A 24,439-nucleotide genomic window follows, 5' to 3' on the forward strand; every position below is an offset into this window, starting at 1 on the left:
CTGTTATCTACAAGATAATTAGCAATCAAATAAGCAGTTGGCAGTGATCTGATGCAGCTGCACCATTTAATGATTTGAGTGCATCATTATTGTGGTTTAATACTTGTGTGGAGCGACAGTGATATAATGACATTTTATTTTTTATTGCCTAATTAAACAGTGATTTAGCTCATTTAATGTAAGTTTATTTTATCATTTTTGAATTAAACTGAGATTAAACTGTGATTTTCATCATAAATGTTTCCCTGGTAAAAGAAAGACAGCTGTTCTCTGCAATTGTACAAAGCATGTTGTGTGTGCACTTGCATTATGAGAAACAGCGTGCTCGTTTGAGGCTTAAATTGTAGGTAGTGTGGCAAGATCCAACATCTTTTTGTGAACTATACATAAATTAATGCAGCATCATGCATGCAGCTGTTAGAGACTGAAATCCCCAACTATATTAGACCAGCTTTGACCACTGGACCTCAAGTTCTTTTATTTGTATTTTGTATTTGCTTTAGTCACTGTGTTAGGTTAGTTTCACTTATGGTACCTCATCTTTGTTTATTTGTATATTGTATTTTGCTTTGATCACTGTATTAGATTAGCTTCACCCATGGTACCTCAAGTTTGTTTATTTGTATTTTGCTTTGATCACTCTGTTAGGTTAGATGAACTCACGGTACTTCCAAGTTCATCTATTTGCATATTTCCTCGGTCATTGTGTTAGATCAGCCCCATTTATGATACCTCAAGAACATTCATGATGGTCCCTTTGTTGTCTTTAAAGATGTGTAAACTGATTACACCACACACAGGCAGTGGGCACTCCTCATATTCATTCATAATGCGTTCATGGGTGGTAGGATTACCGGGCCAACACAACTAAGAGTTTTTGTTCAGAGACATTTTTGTGGCAACTTACGTTTGTAAATGTGTTCTGCTATTAATGTGTTCTGCAATTAATTGTGCCTGTTAATGTTCCAATAAAGGAACTTTTTTGTATTTAGACATCTTTTTGTTACGTGGTTCTCATGCTTTACCCATCTGTTTTACCCTCCACACTTAGCAAACCCACAGTATTCACCTGTTGTGTTCAGTGAGCAACACAACTACCACAGTTCCTTTTTTCTCCTCTAGTTAATGTTACAAATGGCACTCTGCCACCCATTTCACCAATTACCAAAGATTTACCTTTCTAAAGTGAAAATGTTTATACACAGCATACCTTAATGCTGGATGCAAATGATTCAGGATAGCATGATAGAATTCAGTACTAAAATGAACTTGATGAAATTTATATTATTCACAACTTTAATTTTGTTTCAGGTGAAAGGTGACATAGATCAGATGAGATACGATCAGGTGGAAACATTAAAAGTAGCACAGTGGTCTCTGCAACAGATAAGATCTATCACTGAAGAAATGACTAAGTTTTCTGAATTAGGTAATAGTAAATCTCATCCATCTAGATTACCATATCAGTGAATAGAACATTTACATCAGAATTTTTCTTAATGGAAGAATTTATCAATGAAACATGAACACTGATGTGTAGAAAAAGTTTATGTGAATAGTCAAAAAAAGAGGTTATAATGACTGCAGATGTAAAAGATTATCTTGGCCAAACATAATGTTAGTGTACAGCATTGTTGTATTTCATTTTGTGCTACACATTTCACATTGTATTTCTGAGATATACTGAAGTTGTAGAGTCCATCCTTAGCACACTAGTGTAACAGGGGACACAAAGTAAGCTAAGTTGCAAAATCCGTGCAATCAGTACGTTTATTTACATATACTTTATGTATCTAAGCTGACTCCCAGTATTTACTTTGTTTTCAAGCAAAATGATGTTTCACAAAAATTTAGGTACAAAAACTTGATGTTGAATTTATACATGTTTTCTGTGTTGATTTCATCAAAACTTATGTGATTATCATGGTATATTGTGCAGTACTAAATTGTTAATTGTAAATGTAAGCTGTGTTTATAGGGAATGTTATATGTTGTTGTGGCCTTCAGTCCAGAGACTGGTATGATGCAGCCCTCCATGCTCCTCTATCTTGTGCGAGCTTCTTGATCTCCAAGTAACAACTGCAACCCACTCCTTCTGAATCTGCTTAGTGTATTCATCTCTTGATCTCCCTCTAAAATTTTTACCCTCCATGCCGCCCTCCAATACCAAATTGCAATCCCTTGATGCCTCAGAACATGTACTACCAACTGATCCCTTCTTCTAGTCAAGTTGCGCCACAAATTTCTCTTCTCCTCAATTCTATTCAGTACCTCCTCATTAGTTACGCGATCTACCCATTTAATCATCAACATTCTTCTATAGCACCACATTTTGAAAGCTTCTATTCTCTTCTTGCCTAAACTAGTTATCATCCATGTTTCACTTCCATACATGGCTACACTCCATACAAATACACTACTGGCCATTAAAATTGCTACACCAAGAAGAAATGCGGATGATAAATGGGTATTCATTGAACAAATATATTATACTAGAACTGGCATGTGATTACATTTTCACACAATTTGGGTGATAGATCCTGAGAAATCAGTACCCAGAACAACCACCTCTGGCCGTAATAACAGTCTTGATACGCTTGGGCATTGAGTCAAACAGAGCTTGGATGGCGTGTACTACTACCAACTGATCCCTTCTTCTAGTCAAGTTGCGCCACAAATTTCTCTTCTCCTCAATTCTATTCAGTACCTCCTCATTAGTTATGCGATCTACCCATTTAATCATCAACATTCTTCTATAGCACCACATTTTGGAAGCTTCTATTCTCTTCTTGTCTAAACTAGTTATCATCCATGTTTCACTTCCATACATGGCTACACTCCATACAAATGCACTACTGGCCATTAAAATTGCTACACCAAGAAGAAATGCGGATGATAAATGGGTATTCATTGAACAAAGATATTATACTAGAACTGCCCATGCAGCTTCAACACAATACCACAGTTCATCAAGAGTAGTGACTGGCATATTGTGCCGAGCCAGTTGCTCGGCCACCATTGTCCAGACATTTTCAATTGGTGAGAGAACTGGAGAGTGCGCTGGCCAGGGCAGCAGTCGAACATTTTCTGTATCCAGAAAGGCCCGTACAGAACCTGCAACATGCAGTCATGCATTATCCCGCTGAAACGTAGGGTTTTGCAGGGATCGAATGAAGGGTAGAGTCACGGGTCGTTAACACATATGAAATGTAACGTCCACTGTTCAAAGTGCTGTCAATGCGAACAAGAGGTGACCGAGACATGTAAGCAATGGAAACCCATACCATCATGCCGAGTTATACGCCAGTATGGAAATGTCGAATACACGCTTCCAATGTGCGTTCACCACGATGTCTCCAAACATGGATGCGACCGTCATGATGCTGTAAACGGAACCTGGATTCATCCGAAAAAATGATGTTTTGCCATTCATGCACCCAGTTTCGTCATTGAGTATGCCATCGCAGGCGCTCCTGTCTGTGATGCAGCGTCAAGGGTAACCGCAACCATGGTCTCCGAGCTGATAGTCCATCCTGCTGCAAACATCGTCGAACTGTTCGTGCAGATGGCTGTTGTCTTGCAAACGTCTCCATCTCCTGACTCAGGGATCGAGACATGGCTGCAACATCTGTTACAGCTATGCGGATAAGATGCCTGTCATCTCGACTGCTAGTGATATGAGGCCATTGGGATCCAGCAAGGTGTTCTGTATTACCCTCCTGAAGCCACCGATTCTATATTCTGCTAACAGTCATTGGATCTTGACCAACGCAAGCAGCAATGTCATGATACGATAAACCACAATCACAATAGGCTACAATCCGACCTTTATGAAAGTCAGGAACATGATGGTATGCATTTCTCCTCCTTACACGAGGCATCACAATAATATTTCACCAGGCAATGCCGGTCAACTGCTGTTTGTGTATGAAAAATCGGTTGGAAAGTTTCCTCATGTCAGCACGTTGTAGGTGTTGACACCGGTGCCAACCTTGTGTGAATGCTCTGAAAAGTTAATCATTTGCATATCACAGCATCTTCTTCCTGTCAGCTAAATTTCACGTCTGTAGCACATCATCCTCGTGGTGTAGCAGTTTTAATGGCCAGTAGTGTACTTTCAGAAAAGACTTTCTGACACTTAAATCAGTACTCAATGTTAACAAATTTATCTGCTTCAGAAACGCTTTCCTTTCCATTGCCAGTCTACATTTTATATCCTCTCTACTTTGACCATCATCAGTTATTTTGCTTCCCAAATAACAAAACTCATCTATTACTCTAAGTGACTCATTTCCTAACCTAATTTCCTCACTGTCATGCATTTCCTTACTGGTCCAATCATTCATTGCTGTGTGCGCCGCCATCTTGGCGGGTGACCTTGAACGAGCTTTGCTCGGCCGCCGTTGGGCAGCGGAGGATCGCTGGAAAATTTAGCTTCCGGTGCCGTCATTGTGCTACTGAGCATGCTTACTTCCTGCCACACCCAGACAAGCTTATCGCTATGACGTCAGGGGACTGTATATCTTGCTCGTGAGGCAACAGCATTTTCATTCGACTCGAGGCTATCTATTTAACTTGACTACATTCCATTATCTTCATTTTGATTTTGTTAATGTTAATCTTATATCCTCATTTCAAGACACTGTCCATTCCGTTCAACTGCTCTTCCAGGTCCTTTACTGTCTCTGACAGAATTACAATATGGTTGGAAAACCTCAAATGTTTTTATTTCTTCTACATGGATTTTAATTCCTGCTCTGAATTTTCCTTTCATTTCCTTTACTGCTTGCTTATTATACAGACTGAATAACAGTGGGGATAGGCTACAACCCTGTCTCACTCCCTTCCCAACCACTGCTTACCTTTCATGTCCATCGACTCTTAGAACTGTGCCATCTGGTTTCTGTACACATTGTAAATAGGTTTTCACTCTCTGTATTTGACCCCTGCCACCTTCAGAATTTGAAAGAAAATATTCCAATCAACATTATCAAAAGCCTTCTCTAAGTCTACAAATCCTAGGAACGTAGGTTTACCTTTCCTTAATCTCTCTTCTGGCGGAAGTCGTAGGGGCAGTATTGCTTCACATGTTCCAACAATTCTACAGAATCCAAACTGGTCCTCCCTATGTTGGTTACAATAATGCATTCACTATGCTGTTTGTAGTAGCTTACTCTCGCTCATATTTTTTTATTTATTACTAAACCTACTCCTGTGTTACCCCTATTTGATTTTGTATTTCTAACTCTGTATTCATCTGACCAGAAATCTTGTTTCTTCTGCCACTGAACTTCACTAATTCCCACTATATCTAATTTTAACCTATCTATTTCCCTTTTTAAATTTTCTAACGTACCTACCCAATTAAGGGATCTGACATTACATGCCCCGATCCATAGAATGCCAGTTTTCTTTCTCCTGATAACAATTTCCTCCTGAGTAGTCCCTGCCAAGAGATCTGAATGGGTGACTATTTTACCTCTGGAATATTTTATGCAAGAGGATGCCATCATCATTTAACCATACAGTAAAAATGCATGCCCTCGGGAAAAATTATGGCTGTAGTTTCCCCTTCTGTTCACAATACCAGGACAGCAAGGCCGTTTTGCTAAATATTACAAGGCCAGATCAGTCAAGCATTCATACTGTTGCCCCTGCAACTACTGAAAAGGCTGGTGCTGTGCCTCTTCAGGAACCACATGTTTGTCTGGCCTCTCAACAGATACCCCTCCGTTGTGGTTGCACCTACGGTACAGCTATCTATATCGTTGAGGCACACAAGCCTCTCCACCAGTGGCAAGGTCAATGGTTCATTGGGGGGAGGGGGGGGGGGATGTTATATTTTGTGTAGTAATTTTCAGTGTGATAGGGTCTGCAGTTTCGCTGAATTTTTTGAATGATTTCATGATGCCTTCAGCTACTATTCTCTTTATTTCTTGTACAGTTGTACAATTTTGGCCTTAGGCCATTTTAAGTCATCTAAAACGAAAGCATTATACATTGGATGCACTAGTGACACTTGTGATATTGATATAGGGAAAAGTCACATCTTTAGGTATACTACACGCATTGTTATTTACTGTATGAATGGTTCTTTAGTAGTAAATTATGCCATGTATCTCCTTGCTCCTGTGACTGCATGTTATGCTTATAAAATAAATTAGAGAGCTTATACACTATTTTAGGAGCAAGTGACTTTCAAGCAGTTGTTGCAAAGCTCTTATATATAACGTCCATGCTTTAACATACTTAACACTAGGAAGTTTATAATTATTTTACAGAAATTTGTTAATTAACTTGCATATACTTTTTTCTCAATTATACTTAATTATCTTTCATCATTGGTGTAAATATGATTGTATGTAATTTCTTTAAAATTACTTGTAAATATTTGTACCCTTATTGTGGGTGCATGTCACTTTTGAATAGTTGTTACAAAGATCTTATATATAAAATTGATCACAGTAGTCTAATGAAACAGTACTGAAAACTATGAGAGTCTGAGTAAAAAACTGCTTTATGTTTGTGTGATGTTTCAAATTACAGTCATATTTATTAATGAGTGTAGTGATAATTTTACATTCTATGGTTCTGTAATGCTTTGTCGTAGCACTGGTAAAAAGTTGTGTAGGAGTTTCCCATTTCACAGGTCTGTTTGCTCATTTAAAATTCTATCTGACTAATCTTTTAGATGGCTGTAAATTTAAGTTTCTTTCATTATATCCTTTGTTTTTCCTTCCTGTAACTTATCTAATATTTGAAGTAGGTATTTTGTGGTTTTGTCTTTTAAGTGTGCAGAAAATATACATGGGCTATTGTCATGCAGTCTTTAAATTGTGTGCTATCTTTCCTTCCTGATTGTCCAATATAAAATTTTGACCATGCTTCACGGTTAATTTTGTAGAGTCCTGATTGTGAAAATGTCTCTAATTTCCATGGTATGTATATCAATAATCATTGTAGATTGTTAGTGGCTTCTGTAGCTGGTGTATAGTTTTGTATTCTTGAAACATCGTGTAATTTTGTTGGAATAATACCTTGGTGTGGCCATACAAGAACTTTATTTTTCTGTGGTTAGTTTGTGTCTCTGGTTAAAGTTATTTCATCTATGGGATTGGCAAGTGTTTGATTAGTTGTAGTATTGTTTTGTATTATATCATCAACTGTAAACTTAATGTATGTTTTGCAGAAACTTTGTCCACAGTACCCTCATTCACAGCCAGCAGTACACTAAGTTCATATATTTACATGAAAAAATTATCTTTTTAAGAAGTTTCAGACACTTGCAAGGTTTTTTGTAAATTACAGATATTTTATATAATCTATTTTATAATAGATCAGCATTTGCAATTTACAAGTAATGTATCATGTTGCACTACTTCTCTTTTCTTTAATATGAATGTATATTGTCAGCATTTATGGTAAATTAACGCTACTGCCAAATTTTCTTGGTGTCTGTAACCTGAAAAGTGTCAGAGAAAAAGCAAAACTTGTGCCAAGTTTTCTGTTGCCATAGGTATCTTGTTTTTGGCTGTGAATCACTTTAGTTCCAAAAAGCTCCTGATAATACTTGTAGCATATCAGACTCATAAATTAAATGAGAACTGGCAAGCCTAGTATAAAGTTATTAAATTACTGTTCTGTAAAATATTTTACCAAGCATAATGCAGTCCCACCATGTGTACTGTTCTCAGGCAGGAGATGCGTTGGTTGCTACTTGTAAGCATCTGGCAATTGCCCTGACTGCTGTCAAGCAATTAGAAGCTGTTACAAATGGATGTGTTGGAAGGGCTATGGGGAGATTGTACCAGATATACCTAGTTCTGTATCAGTGATACATCAAGTACTATCCTCTCCTGTGGATATTGTCTCTCCTGCAGGAAACACAGGACCCATCATTACTTGTCCACTTGGCTGTGAGTGGCATGTCAGTGATAGGTCTAGGAATCCTCTGCAGTGGAGACAAGGTTCAGGTAGAACTTAGGCTGTTGCACCCATCCACCTGACCCTTACGTTTGAGGTGCTGTCTTCCACTGAAGCTGAAACTGAGCCAGCAAGACTTGATTTACCTGTTGGGAAACCTACTGTGTCCTGAGTCAACAGGCAGTGAATGCAAATGGATAGGGATCTATCAATCATCAGCAATTCAAACATAAGGCGAACAGTGGTACCCCCTTAGAGAAATTGCAGCAAGGAAGTGGAAGGAACACCAAGTGCACTCAAGTGTATATGCCTGGGGGCCTCATTCAGCATGTTGAAGAGGTTATTCTGGCAGCCATTAAGGTAACAAGGTGCATCCAACTGCATACTGTGGTGCATTATGGAACAAATTATGCATTTTCGCTCTGAGCTCATACTTGGATCATTCCAAAGACTAGCAGAGAAGGCTGAGATTACTGGCTTTGCTCATGGAGTTCCGATGAAGCTCACAATCAGAAACATTTTCCCCAGAACATATCATTGTGCTCAGTTTCTTAATTGAGTGGAAGGCCTGAACCAGAGGTGGCAAATGTTCTGTTACAAGCTAGGCTGTGACTTTCTAGAACTGTGCCATAGGGTTGAGAGTTGCAGGGTCCCCCAAAATGAGTCAGGTGTGCACTACATATCAGAGGCAGCTACCCAAGTAGATTAGGTGACTCTCCATCAAATCCAGATGACAATAGCCATAAGAAACTGAGAAGTGTCAGTTGAAGATCCAGAGAAAGGCCCCTCGCAAATGAGAGTATTAAAATCCTAGTGGTTAACTGCCAAAGCATTTGCAACAGAGTGCCAGAGTTTGAAGCACTCCTAAAAAGAACTAAATCTCACATAATACTAGTCACAGAAAGCTGGTTAAAACCTGAAGTTGACAGTAGTGAGAACTTTGGGGAAGATTTAAGCATGTACCAAAAGGATTAGTATACTGAAATCTACCAAGATAGAAATTGAAGCTGCATATGAGATTGTCTGGGCAAGACTCAGTAACAAGGGTGAGGATAAAATTAAAATAAGGTCCTTCTATCGAATACTTGACTCACCTCCTGATGTAATCAAAAACTCTTTTGAACCTCAGTTTGCTCATTCATAAGTTCCCTAATCATACTGTAATCATCCAACCATCAATTGGGATAATTATAGTTTTACTAGTGGTGGATGTGACAAGATGCCCTGTGAAACATTACCAAATGCCTTCTCCTAGAACAGATAGTTTGTAACCCACTCATGATGGAAATATATTAGATCTAACGGCAACAAACAGATCTGATCTCTTTGAGGCTGAAACTGGTATCAGTGACCATGACACAGTAATAGCAAAAATGAATACTGAAGTGCAACTAAAACTAGTAGGAAGATTTATATGTTCAACAAACTAGACAAAGGAGCAGTAGTGTCATATGTCAGTGAGGAATCTGAAACTTTTAGTTCATGAGTGGAGCATGTAGAAGAGCTATGACTCACTTTTAAAAGAATAGTTGACCATGCAGTGGACAGATATGTACCCAGAAGAACAGTTCATGATAGGAGAGATCCTCCATGGTATACAGTCACTGTAAAGAAACTTCTAAAGAAACAGAGACTACTAAATAATAGCTATAAAACAAAGAATAGAGATATAGACAGAGAGATGCTGAATGAAACATGTTTGGCAGTCAAGAGAGCAATGTGGGAAGTCAGAATATTGTTGAAAGATCTTTCACAAACCCCAAAGAAATTCTGGTCATATGTAAAGGCTGTTAGTGGTACCAAAGTTAGTGTCCAGTCACTCATGGACAAAACAGGAATAGAAATTGAGAGCAAAAAAGAAAAAAGCAGAAGTGCTAACTCTGTTTTCAAATGTTCCTTTACAAAGGAAAACCCAGGGGTATTGTCCCACTGAAAAGATTAGTGAAAAAAGTGTTAGTGCCAGTGGCATCGTGAAACAGCTGAAATCAATAAAATTGAACAAAGCTCAGGGCCTGATGGAATCCCCATCAGATTCTATACTGCATTTGTGGTGGAGTTAGCCCCCCTTCTAACTATAATCTATCAGCACATTATCTAGGATGGAGCGCCATTGACAGATGTAGAAGTAACTTCAAATGTACCCCAGGAAGTGAGTTGAGTCCCATGCTGTTCATGTTGAACATTAATGACCTTGCAGATAGCACTAATAGTGACCTCCAAATTTTTGTAAATGATGCAGTGATCTACAGCAAAGTACAGTCTGCACAAAACTGCACAAATATTCAGTCTAACATGGGTAAGCTTTTAAAGTGATGCAAAGGCTAGAAACTCAATTTAAATGCTTAGAAATGTAAAACTGTGCACTTCACAAAAAATAATAAATAAATAAATAAATAAGAAATATCATAATATCCTATGAATTAAAATCAGAGGGTCACAGTTGGAATTGGTAAATTCATACATTTACCAGGGTGTAACACTGGAATATGAAACAGAATGATTACACAGGCTCAGTTGTGGGTAAAGCAGATAGCAGGCTTCGGTCTCTTGGTAGAATACTAGGGAAATGCAATTAGTCTATAAAGGAGATTGCTTACAAATCACTCATGCAACCCATGCTACAATATTGCTGAAGTGTTTAGGTCCAATACTAAGTGGGACTAACAGCGGGTATTGAATATATACAGAGAAGGCCAAAAAAATTGGTCCCATATTGGTTTGACCCAAAGGAAAGTGTCACAGACATGTTGAAAGAACTGAACTGGCAGACTCTTGAAGATACATGGAAACTATCCCAGGAAAGTGCGCTAACAAACTTTCAAGAACTGGTTTTAAATAATGACCCTAGGAATATACTACAACCTCCTACATATTGCTCCCATAGGGATAATAGGACAAAATTAGATTAATTATGGCATGCACAGAGGCATGTAAATGACAATTCTTCCTGTGCTCCATATTGGAATGGAATAGGAAAATGCCCAAATGACTGTACAATGGGATGTATCTCTGTTATGGTTCACAGAGTATGGATGTAGAGCCACCAGTAGAGTTCCATACAGATATGATCTTCAATTAATGGTTTTTAATGTGAGCTTATGTGAATTAAAGTGTTGAAGGACCTAACAGTAATGTTTTATGCAGATCTGATCTCCAGTTAGTGGTGTTTGATGTGAGTTATTGTGGATTAAAGCATTGCAGGAAAACATATTATCTGCAACTATTACAAGAGTGACAAAAACTGAATCGTATGTAGAAATGAACTGAATAATACAATGAGACTGACAAACAATTCAGTATCAAAAAGAGAAATGAGAAAACTAAAATTGAAGGCAGAATTACTGACCAGTACTTCGCTTCAGGTGCCAAAATGTTTAATACTGCCAGGAAGAAAGATGGGTCCCCATCTTCCTGTGATCTGAGTGACTTATCATTCTTTTTACATTCCACTAACCTTCCTTCTCTTCTTCCCAAGAAATCTAGGCTAGCGTTGTGGACTTTTGTACGTGTCTGTCAGCAGCACAAAAAGTTTTGCCTGGTGAAAGGAATCCAAGAGAAAAAAAAAGCTGTCTTTTTTTGTTTCAAATCTTTCTAAGCAACTGAGGCAGCAAACTGCAATATCTGCCATGTTACTGTATTAATATTTAAGGAAACATAAGCAAAATGTGTAACTTCTATAGTATTATACTTACAAAAGTTCAAATTCAGTGAATTAATTTCCGTTTGTAATCTGTATAAGCATCGAGAATATTCAAAGATCTGAAGCCATTGTTGTCAAGAATTTTGTGTAATTTATTTTCACATTGGCAGTTTCGAAACTCAATTTGAAGAGAATAGTGAAAAAAGTGTCATAGCACTTTTTTTAGCAATCAAACCTCTCATAATCAATAATATAATGTTTTAGTCTATCCCTTGAATTAACAATGTTAAAATATAAGTGGCTACACAAGTTTAACTGGTCATTTCTTTTTACACAAAATCAATGTTGTTGTTCTCTTCTGTAGGTCTTTGTTCAGACATTTTGTCATCCCTTCTGTATTCACATTTTAAGTCACTTTGTTGTTTTCAGTTACAAGTTTATAGTAATGCGGATAAGTATTATTTAGCCACTGTGCACCAAAATGCTCACCAATAGTTTTTTAACATTAACCACCATTGCCTCTGCAACAGGAATGCCAGTTAGCATTCACTTTGGGTGAATAGTTTTGCATTTTTTAAGATATGGTTGTCAAGCTCCTATCCTTCCTTCACCTGTACTACAGTGTGTAGCAGTTCCTATGCTCTCTATCTTGGGTGACAACACACTCAGTACTCACAACTACAGCTCACAAAATAACAGGCTGTCCTTGCTCTAAAACCCTAGACACAAGGCAGTGAGAAACAAGGCAGTGTGGATGGGAAGCATTATGATTGGTGCATAGACATTGTAGGAAAGGGGAAAAATGAAATAGTTCTGTTCACATAGTAGAATTTAAAACTAACCGGTATATTCAAAGGCTTCTGTTACAGCAAATGGTTGAATTATGCAAGATAACTTTTCAGCACATGGTAGAATTTGATATTGATAACAGGATGGGGAACATAATTCAGTATGACCAAAATTGTCATGAGGCAGGTTTTGAAACTCACCACATCAATTGTGTTACAAACTAGATCAACAGGTTTTGTGTTCTCATTGCAGGGAAAATCGTGGCTGAAATAAAAGGATAAATTTATGACACTGCATTGCTTCTGAAAGTACCTGCCCATCTTTGAAGTTGTAAACATTTGGAAATCATTGCTTTGTCTCTTAATAATTATATTGAGTAATTCATCCAACTGTTTGATTTAGATTTAACAAAAACAATGTATTGATTTTAAGCAAACAGTAAGAATCTTGTGCAGGCTTAGAAACCACATAAATTGCACTTTGACAGTTTGACAGAAGTATCTTTACTTCAAACCATCTATCAGCCTTGATGATCTTTTACTGACTCGATATAATTTGCATCATTTAACTTTTTCCCCCCTTCGATCTTTCAGCCCAAGGTGTTACAGGAGTTTTATGCCATTATCTACCTGATACAGTCCAATAATAAAAAGTAAAAAAAATATTAAGCCTCAGAAAGGACTTAACCACAACAAGCCAAGCAATGCATAATGAAATGTTCTACAAGCTAATACATAGAATATGTTTGCCACTACCAGTTTTTTTTTACTCTTTGATGATTTTCACAACCTGTTCTGTAATAACTATGAAATGTGCCTCTGTGATACAATTCATGAAAAAATTTTCACAGTGATTTTCCATCTTTGTCATAATTTAAAAGTTGAGCTTTGTAATTGATCCACGTTACGTTTAACAAACTTTTAGAAAAAATAAGACACAATATTGAGAGTCAACAACGTTACAAAAGTTATAAAGAATATAAGTACATTACAGTAACCCATTTCTCATAGTTTGCCTGATCTGCTAGCCACTGGAGTGACAATTATCTTATGGTAAAACTAGGTTTTCCCAGTTTATATTGTTCAAATAACTTAGGGGAATGCAGACATGTGACATCTTTGACAACAACTGATATTCCGATAGGTGAACATCCTATCATTTTCAAGGCATAAATCAAAAAAGAGAAATTTAAACCCTTAGTAGGCAGGACTATGCTGACTGAGAACCATAATACAGCATACACAAAAAAGACAACACACATGTTGTAAGCAACTAGCACCACCATACAGCTAAAGATGACTGTCGTCAAAGTTATCAGTAGTGAATATTAATTACCAGTGGGTGAGCAGGAATTGTGGAATTAACTCTTTCTTTCTATTGTTTGACCAGTGAGAAAGCTGGATTCCAAGCAGAATTTAAACAAAAATGCCTGCCTCTATAAGGTCACTTCCTCATCTACTCTCTACATCTACATCTACATCTACATCCATACTCCTCAAGCCACCTGACTGTGTGTGGTGGACGGTACTTTGAGTACCTCTGTCAGTTCTCCCTTCTATTCCAGTCTCGTATTGTTCGTGGAAAGAAAGATTGTTGGTATGTCTCTGTGTGGGCTCTAAGCTCTCTGATTTTATCCTCATGGTCTCTTCACAAGATATACGTAGGAGGGAGCATTATACTGCTTGACTCCTCAGTGAAGGTATATTCTTGAAACTTCAACAAAAGCCCATACCGAGCTACTGAGTGTCTCTCCTGCAGAGTCTTCCAATGGAGTTTATCTACCATCTCCGTAATGCTTTCGCAATTACTAAATGATCCTCTAACAAAGCGCGCTGCTCTCCATTGGATCTTCTCGATCTATTCTATCAACCCTATCTGGTATGCATCCCACACTGGTGAGCAATATTCCAGCAGTGGGTGAACAAGTGTACTGTAACCTACTTCCTTTGTTTTTAGATTGCATTTCCTTAGGATTCTTCCAATGAATCTCAGTCTGGCATCTGCTTTACCGACGATCAACTTTATATGATCATTCCATTTTAAACCACTTCTAATGTCTACTCCCAGATAATTTATCGAATTAACTGCTTCCATTTGCTGACCTGCTATGTTGTAGCTAAATGTAAAGGATCTTTCTTTCTATGTATTCGCAGCACATTACACTTGTCTACATTGAGATTAAATTGCCATTCCCTGCACCATGTGTCAATTCGTTGCAGATCCTCCTGCATTTCAGTACAATTTTCTGTTGTTACAAGCTCTCGATATACTACAGCATCATCCGCAAAAAGCCTCAGTGAACTCCCGATGTTATCCACAAGGTCATTTATGTATATTGTGAATAGCAGCGGTTCTACGACACTCCCCTGTGGCACACCTGAAATCACTTTTACTTCAGAAGACTTCTCTCCATTGAGAATGATATGCTGTGTTCTGTTATCTAGGAACTCTTCAATCCAATCACTCAATTGGTCTGATAGTCCATATGCTCTAACTTTGTTCATTAAACGACTGTGGGGAACTGTATCGAATACCTTGCAGAAGTCAAGAAACACGGCATCTACCTGGGAACCCTTGTCTATGGCCCTCAGAGTCTCGTGGATGAATAGCGCGAGCTGGGTTTCACACGATCGTCTTTTCCGAAACCCATACTGATTCCTACAGAGTAGATTTCTAGTCTCCAGAAAAGTCATTATACTCGAACATAATACATGTTCCAAAATTCTACAACTGATTGACATATCTCTAATAGTTCTGCACATCTGTTCGACGTCCCTCCTTGGAAATGGTGATGACCTGTGCCCTTTTTCAATCCTTTGGAATGCTACGCTCTTCTAGAGACCATTATTTGTCATTAAACTTCGAAAAAACACACTACATGCAGTTCAGAACTTGTAAGGGGTGTCCCACGAGTATATGCCTAACATAAGATGACAAGCAGATAGAAGAGGTGGACAGTGTTAAATTCTTGGGATTACAGCTTGATAATAAATTCAACTGGGAGGAGCATACAACAGAACTGCTGAAGTGTCTTAACAAGTCTCTATTTGCAATGTGGATTGTGTCAGACACAGGGGATATAAAAATGAAAAAGCTGTCATACTATGCTTACTTTCATTCCATAATGTCATATGGGTTTATTTTTTGGGGCAATTCATCAAGCCAGGCTAAAGTTTACTGGGCACAAAAATGTGCAGTAAGAATTATATGTGGTGTGAACTCAAGAACATCTTGCAGAAGTCTGTTTAGGGAACTAGGGATATTAACTACTGCTTCCCAATATATTTATTCCTTAATGAAATTTGTCATTAAAAATATACCACTTTTTCAAACCAACAGCTCAATTCATGGAATCAGCACTAGAAATAAGAATAATCTTCACAAGGATTTAAAGTCACTTAGTCTTGTACAAAAAGGTGTGCATTATTCAGGAACACACATTTTCAATAACTTGCCAGCAGCCATGAAAAGCTTAACAACCAATGAAATTCAGTTTAAGAGAAGCCTAAAGGATTTATTGGTGGCCAACTCCTTCTACTCCATTGATGAATTTCTCAGTAGAACCAACTGACTTGTGTGTACATATTTATAAGTACAATATAACTTCTGCACAATTTCAGTGCAGTAATGTGTTCATTGTAAATAAGTATTTAGTAGTTGTATTACACGTTTACTACCTTATAAATAAATAAAACACTTTTTTATTTTAAATGCAGTGCATTAGTATTTGTAAAATGATTCTTTCATATAGTGTTCATTAAAAAATGATGACCATGCCACTTTACCTTTGGAATGGTACATTAGCTTATTTGTTTGAGTTGTAAATATCTGTCATGTATTGTTGTTTTTCTGTTAAAATTGAACTGGTATCCCATCAGGTCCAGTGGCCTTTCCTTTTTGAGCAATTTTAATGGTTTTTCTATCCCTCAGTCATCTATTTTGATATCAACCATCTTGTCATCTGTGTGACAATCTAGAGAAGGAACTACAGTGCAGTCTTCCTCTGTGAAACAGCTTTGGAAAAAGAAATTTAGTATTTCGGCCTTTAGTCTGTCATCCTCTGTTTCAGTACCATTTTGGTCACAGAGTGTCTGGACATTTTGTTTTGATCCACCTACCGCTTTGACATAAGACCAAAATTTCTTAGGATTTTCTGCCAAGTCAGTACATAGAACTTTACTTTCGAATTCATTGAATGCCTCTCGCATAGCCCTCCTCACACTACATTTCGCTTCGCGTAATTTTTGTTTGTCTGCAAGATTTTGGCTATGCTTATATTTGCTGTGAAGTTCCCTTTGCACCTGCAGCAGTTTTCTATCTCGGTTCTTGGACCACGGTGGCTCTTTTCTACCTCTTACGATCTTGTTTGGCACATACTCATCTAATGCATATTGTACAATGGTTTTGAACTTTGTCCACTGATCCTCAACACTATCTGTACTTGAGACAAAACTTTTGTGTTGAGCTGTCAAGTACTCTGAAATCTACTTTTTGTCACTTTTGCTAAACAGAAAAATCTTCCTACCTGCTTCCTTAATAAATTACCCTAACAGCTAGGGAAGTGCTCACCAGGAATCTTTGTGCTGTTATACTCTTATAAAATGACAGATACCAAGGCAGTGTTCTGCAATAGTAGTTTTTCTGTTGTATGTGTGAAAGACACTTATGCTCTATATGTTGGTGTTCTACATCTACATCTACATCCATACTCCGCAAGCCACCTGACGGTGTGTGGCAGAGGGTACCTTAAGTACCTCTGTAGGTTCTCCCTTCTATTCCAGTCTCGTATTGTTCGTGGAAAGAAGGATTGTCGGTATGCCTCTGTGTGGGCTCTAATCTCTCTGATTTTATCCTCATGGTCTCTTCGCAAGATATACACAGGAGGGAGCAATATACTGCTTGACTCCTCGGTGAAGGTATGTTCTCAAAACTTCAACAAAAGCCTGTACCAAGCTACTGAGCATCTCTCCTGCAGAGTCTTCCCTGGTGCTCTGGTGCTGATGCCCATACACCTGTATGATATGCCATGACTACATGGAATATGCTAGACATGGGCCTTACAAAAACCAATATTATCCTTTACAGACCCTAAAAGAGACCTAATCTTGGATAGTGATCAAAAAACACATTTCACACTTTGTTTCAGTGAAATACATTCAGTCCTGTTGGAAATGTTATTACTCTCCCAATGATGAATTAGTTGTTTAGTGGAGATAATTTAGCCAGTTCAGATGGCATATGGTTGTAGGTTTTGTATCTGTGCCCCGCTTGGATACAGAATTCGCACTCTTGTGTAGCCTGAATATTGATACAGCCCCTGAATTGGAGATACTTAAACTATCCAGAAATGCTGATGCTAAGCAGTGCTGAAAGGAGTGCACCTACCATGTTACATGGATATGTCTGATGGTGTATATCTGCCTGTAAATGTGGTGGCATGAGGCAAACATGACATTTCATTGTGTCATATGAAGTTGACAGTTATGCATCATATTGGCCACTGTATTATTGATCTTGCTGTGTTTTTAATTTGTTTTGGGTTACTCTTAAGGAACTGTAGATCTCACTTATCAAAAATATTCATTGATTAGAATTAGCAAACCACATTTTTTTCAGACTGCAATACCTGCATTATTTTCATTTTTGTAATTTTTATAGCAAATAAATGCTCCAATTGCAGAAATTGGCATGCATCAGTACCAGCTATTTGCTAAATACTGTGAAGTAGCAGCAGTCACCTTTTATCAAGTGGTGTAACATGTCACTGTTGTTTTTCTTCAGATATTTCTACAATAGAAATCCTGGAGAGAAAGTTTGTGATGGCAGAAAATGAATTACTAAACATCAGATTAGATGAGAGGATCAGAGCTCTTAGAGAAGCCAGGCATGAGCAGGTAAATTTTGTTGTTCTGTTGAGTTTTATTTCAGATTTGTTTGCTGTAAATACAAAAGTGGAAAATAAAATACAAACATTCTGGAGCAATAGTCTTCCATGAATGAAGCTTTGTTCACATGTTACACAGACTGTACAGTATACGAGCTCATACACCTACTAACAAATGATCTTTGACAATAATGTAAATATCTTCTATGACTGCCCATAGCTATTTAGACCTACAATTTTGTGCAAAGACAGTCGTGGAGTGTTAAATGTCATCTTCAGAGATAATTTTCACTGCTACTTTTGCTTGTTGTTGGAATTCACTGTGTGAGTACATTTAACTGTCAGTTGTACCCATGAAAAGTAGCATTGATAATTACTGTACAGACAACACTGCTCATGACTATGGAACAAGATGTAGACTGAACTTACATTTACTGGTACCAAGAAAGAATAGACATAAATGTCAAAATAGCATTTTCTACAGAGGGATAGAAGTCTTTAACTTCCAAAGGAGGTTAAAGAAATTGCTAAAACAAATTTATTTAGAAAGTAAAGTAAAGAGTACCTTTTAAGTAATATATTCTACACATTGAAGGATGTCTTAGATAACACATAGTAGGGGTATGGCAAGAAAAGTAACGCAAATGAATAATAATAATAATGACAATAAAACATCTATCATTTCACATAACACTTTCACACTATATTTATCCTTTTGTTTTTCTTTTCTGCAAAAAGTTACTCATAAAGTTAAATGATGTACATAAAATCTAATACTTTATCATCTTTCTGAACTCAGCATCTCACTTGTTAAAGAGGGATGCTGACTCAGTTTTCCAGGCTAGCAAATTGGAAGTTCTGGTACACCAAATGGGCATGATGTTAGCTGATAGTGTTGTAGCATAATGAAACAATGTACACTGAAGTAATTAAAGTCATCAGATAGTGATATGCACATATACAGGTGGCTATAGTATCGCATACGCAAGGTATAAAAGGGGCATTGCACTCACAGAGCCGTCATTTGTACTCAGGTGATTCTTGTGAAAAGGTTTGCAAGTGATTATGGCCACATGATGGGAACTAACAGACTTTGAATGCAGATAGTTCAATATAGACACAGGGGGATTTCTATTTTGGAAATCATTAGGGGATTCAATATTCCAAGATCCACAGCATCAGGAGTGTGCTGAGAATATCATATTTCAGGCATTATCTCTCACCATCAACAACACAGTGGCTGACAGCTTTCACTTATCTATCAAGAGCAGAGGCATTTGCATGGAATTGTCAGTGCTAACAAAAAAGGAACACTGCATGAAATAACCACAGAAATCAATGTGGGATGTATGATGAACATATACATTATAACAGTGTGGCAAAATTTGTTGTTAATGGGCTATGGCAGCAGACAACCAAAGTGAGTACCTTTGGTAACAGCACATAATCACCTGCAGCACCTCTCTTGGGCTCTGTGACTACATTGGTTGGACCCTACATGGCTGAAAAACTGTTACCTGGGCATATGAGTCCCAATTTAAGTTGCCAAGAGCTGATGGTGGGGTTAGAGTGTGGCACAGGCCCAGCAAAGCCGAGAACCCAGATTGTCAACAAGGTGCTGTGCAAGCTGGTGATGGCTCCATAATCGTGTGGACTCTGTTTACATGGAATGGACTGGGTCTTCTGATCCAAGTGAACTGATCATTGATTGGAAGTGGTTATGTTTGGCTACTTGGAGACCACTGGTAGCCATTCATGGACTTCATGTTCTCAAATAATGATGAAATTTTTATAGATGACAATGTGTCTTGTCACAGGACCACAGTTGTTCACAATTGGTTTGAAGAACATTCTGGACAATTTGAGTGAATTATGTGGCCAAAAAGATTGCCCGAAATGAATCCCACTGAACATTTATGGGACATAATCAAGAGGTCAGTTCGTGCACAAAATCCTGCACCAGCAACACTTCCGCAATTATGGACAGCTACAGATGCAGTATGGCTCAGTATTTCTGCAGGGAACTTCGGAAGACTGATTGAGTCTGTGCCATGTCCAACTGCTGTACTACACTGGGCAAAAGAATATCCAACACAATATTTGGAGGTATCCCATGACTTTCCGTCATCTCACTGTGTGTGTATAGTGACGATAGCATAAATTGTGGATACTTCATTATAAAAGTGTTGATAGATGTTTGAGAGGGCCATCTAACCTTCCACAACCCTACAATACATTCTCAATGAAATTTTGCTTCTTGCCGCATTACTGAACATCTACAATGTTCACTGGTCCAGAGTGTTGTGAGAAGCAACAGGTCATTGTTTCAGCAAGTCAGATACAGTTGCTTTGAGTTCAGTGTTTTCAAGCTCAAATTGTTGTTCCAGTCCTGTCAACAGCAGCTCACTTTGATTCACTGCTTCCAGTGCACTGTGTGTTTATGTGTCCCAGAAGAATTTAGTATTTATGTGCTATATCTGTAAAGCTAAAACTGTCCTCAACATAAAGATTGGCTTGAACACCTCAGTGCTTTACTATGCCATGCTTGTGTTGCAACCAGTTTACCCTTGCTTTGCTTTCAACTTTGAAATGACTTACCCATTCAGTTGCTGAGTGACTTAGTGTGTAACATGGATTTTGACACATTTTGTGACTTCATATTTTTGTCTTAAATGATTCATTGATTGAGGTGAAAGGAGTGGTAACCAACAGAAAAAATTTAGAGCAAAGTGCGTAATGAACTCACAATCTATGTATTTGTAGTCTAGCATTTACCCACTGAGTCAAATTATATCAGTGCAGATATCCAGTCTCCTTTTTTCACTATGGTATACATTAACTTGTGTTCTAAACTATTGTATTACCAACTGCCTCAGTGATATGGGTTGTCACATAAAATTCACATTCCTTTCAGTTTTTTTGTTTTATGTGGTTATCTCTTGTTTTTTGGTCCATGTTTTGGAGTGACTTCAGCAATTGCACAACTTCTCCTTTTTTGTTCTCATCTGTATACTAATGAAGGTTTCTGGGAATTTATGAATGGATATTTAATCATATTTCTGAATTTATATGTCTTACAGCACTTGTTCTGATAGCTGTATCCTCCTCTATTGTCACAATTATTATTAATAATGTAGCATTGAATCAGTGTAATGAACATTTTATTTGGTGTACTGAGATCAAAAATAGCTACCTCATATTTTACTTCAGCATTTAAAAAAAACATTTAATTGCTTTTATTGACAATTATGTGCTAGGATATTTATAATAACATTGATCCAATATCAAACATCAGTCTTGTAGGCACTTTATCGCCAAGTACAATTTGATGACTGTACTCTTTGTTTGTATTTACGAAAATCATATTTGCAAAATATAATGAAGTAGCAAGTGTATTGTACAAATACATTCATCATTACAGTACATGAACCAGTTGTGATTTTTGTAGGGTACAGAGGCGGATATAGAAAAACCTCAAGGAGGGGGTGCTAAAAATATCTCGAGCTACCTTTACTTTTACCATAATAAATAATAATCATCAAGTCACATGCAAAGTTTAAGAAAGTTTTATTTAAACTGATTATACGCATATACAAGACAATGCCATCTTATGACAAGAAAAATTGCAATTATGATTCTTTTACTTAAATGATGAATTCTGTGCGCCTATTCTTCCTGGCAAATTGATTAATTACATTGTCAATAGGACAGTCAATGTCAGAGTGAGTCATTAAGTCGATCCTCCTTCATTATCGACCTCATCCATGCCTTTGTACGGCGCAATGTTGAAAAACTTCTTTCTACTGTAGCAATAGATGCAGGTAGACAAGCAAATATTTTGTGCAGCATGTGCAAAGTAGGATAGTCAGATCTGGGACAAACACACAATGCTTGCCTAACAGTATTATGATCTTTAAGAGCATTAATGTGTGCTACATAGGAAAGTACAACTACTCGATAACTCAATTCATTGAGTCGATTGACGAAAGAAACAAACAAATAGCATGCAGGCTGACTGGCAGGGGCGGTGCAGGTATAAAAGAGATAACTGGCAGTTGGAAGACAGGTTACAAAAACTATAAAGGAAATTCATTGAACATCTATAATTAAAACATTTTTATATTCACAGAAAGATTTCTGAGTTCCATTGTTTAGTGTACTATTTTTGTGTATTGCTGCATATTAGCAGTGGTAAATATTCATATAATAATATCTAATATGGTACTTGTGGTACATATTTATTATGTTTATCACATGATATCATTGTTGTAATTACACAAAAATGACAGTGTCCATAACTAAAGTTATTATGGATTGTTGAGGAAGAAGTCCCTAGCAAAATGTTTGTATGTGTAATAATAATCTGTTTCAGACCACGCTGCATTTCCTAACGTGTCATTGAGTTTTTTATATTGTCATTATATATTATTTTTTCACTACACATCATTTCATGCTACAGGCTGGAGGACTTATATTAGACAGAAATTATAATTTTACTGCATGATTGTTAAAGTTGGCTTAAGGACAGATCCCTGTCTCACAGTGACACAACATTGTTTTAAATTTTTCTGAGAACTTTTGAATATCTCCCAGTGGGGATATGGAAAGTGCAATAATTAAAAGTGCACTACTGGCAACATCACCTCGTGTTTATACGTTTACTTGTGTTACTCTGTGTGGTAACTACTTGTGTCTATAACTTTGAATTTATGATTAGTTTTCATATATATAATTATTTCTCCTTTCTCTATATTGCTTCTACAGTAGGAAGTTGCTAATTTGGAACACAATGATAGATATATGCTACAATTGAGAACTTCAGTTATTTTGATCTCTACTGTACTGCCTGTGTGAGTCAAGGGGTTAACTTAAACCTCCTACACCAGTAACTGCAGGCATTTTCTCATGTAAAATTTTTGTAACCTCTGATCCCCCTCCCCCATATATTCTCTGTCAACATTTTTGTTGGGATGTTCAATGTACAATGCATGAATGAGTTACTGAACAAATTCAAAATAATTCATAGTACATTAAAAATTACTATGGTGCCCAAACAGGCTTCTGCTTCTTTGAGCATCCTTTATGTCCTACCATACTTTGATACTATATTTTGAGACAATGAGTACTGTGTGTGTTTTGTGTTTGATCATACATAATCATACAGGTTTAATAAAGTTTTTGTGCTATTTTTATGTCTTAGCTTCTATTTTGTGGCATGCGATTTAAGTATGGTCTTGAATGAATTGAAAAACAAAACATTCTGAATTGGAAAAAAAGAAACGAAAACATTTTCATCAAGTTTGTAATGCACTTCAAGTTTCATTTGTTCAGTATGAGCAATTATTTTTTCCAGATGCAATGGATTCATTATTACGAAGATGAAATTATAAAACTCAGGGCTGAAGTAGCACATACAGAACAAGTTGCTAATGCTCTGCCTAAGGCTTGTGGCTCTCGCCTGCAGCTAGAACCATAACAGAAAATACCACAAGAAGGTCTACACAAAAAAGTAGTAAAATGAGATGGTGGTAGCTGAACAGTTCCTCATGAAACCTGAAAGCTAATACAGACACCACATTAATGTTTTCCAGGATAACTAAACTGTCTTATTTATGATTAGTGTCAGTAGCATATAATAATATTGTATCAATTGTACCTACTTGCATTTGCAGTTGTGTGACAGCCATATTTCTAGAGAAACACTGTGAACAACACTAATATGATAGTTGTGAGCCAACCACGGTGAGATTCAAATGTTTAACAGTTGCTGTAATACTAATCAAAATAGCTCTGAAACTTCAGCTAAACACTGAATATAGATTTTGTTTTATACATTGTGTTTAAATTCTATGAAAATCTCTGCTTAATATACTGCAAATACCAAAGATATAATAAATATTTGTTTGTTGTTTTTCTAAACAATAAAACAATTCATTTCCCATTTGTATCAGATTAAAATATGGACACTATTGTTATTTAGTTGTGTAGAAATGGTCTAAACATCTTTACATTCCCCAAGAGAGTCAAACTGATAATGAAACAAGTTCTACCTACAAGTCTGCAATTAAAACATTACTGATAACAATCTTAGTGTTAATATAATGTAACTAATATCATCAGAGAAATTTCATTGTAAGGTCATTTTGAAATAGAATTTAAAACACCGTGAAGAATTAAGAAATAGACATTGATAGTAATACATT

The 24,439-nt window shown here is 37.1% G+C and overlaps 1 protein-coding gene across 2 annotated transcripts in view; it reads left to right on the plus strand.

Moving 5' to 3' along the window:
• The window catches only part of LOC126188040 (laminin subunit gamma-1-like), a 330,648-nt gene extending 306,580 nt beyond the window's left edge, over window positions 1-24,068 (plus strand). Inside the window, exons 21-23 of one of the 2 annotated variants that reach the window (XM_049929467.1) lie at window positions 1,312-1,429; window positions 18,134-18,246; window positions 23,590-24,068. In XM_049929467.1, coding sequence (XP_049785424.1) covers window positions 1,312-1,429; window positions 18,134-18,246; window positions 23,590-23,712 — 354 coding nt within the window. In that variant the 3' untranslated portion in view covers window positions 23,713-24,068. Of the gene's footprint in view, window positions 1-1,311; window positions 1,430-18,133; window positions 18,247-23,589 lie in introns of those variants that run through there. The other variant, XR_007537820.1, reaches the window with a different exon arrangement.
• The last annotated feature ends 371 nt before the right edge of the window (window positions 24,069-24,439 follow it).

Source organism: Schistocerca cancellata, chromosome 5 (assembly GCF_023864275.1).
Source record: "Schistocerca cancellata isolate TAMUIC-IGC-003103 chromosome 5, iqSchCanc2.1, whole genome shotgun sequence".
Classification (NCBI taxonomy): Eukaryota; Metazoa; Arthropoda; class Insecta; order Orthoptera; family Acrididae; genus Schistocerca; species Schistocerca cancellata.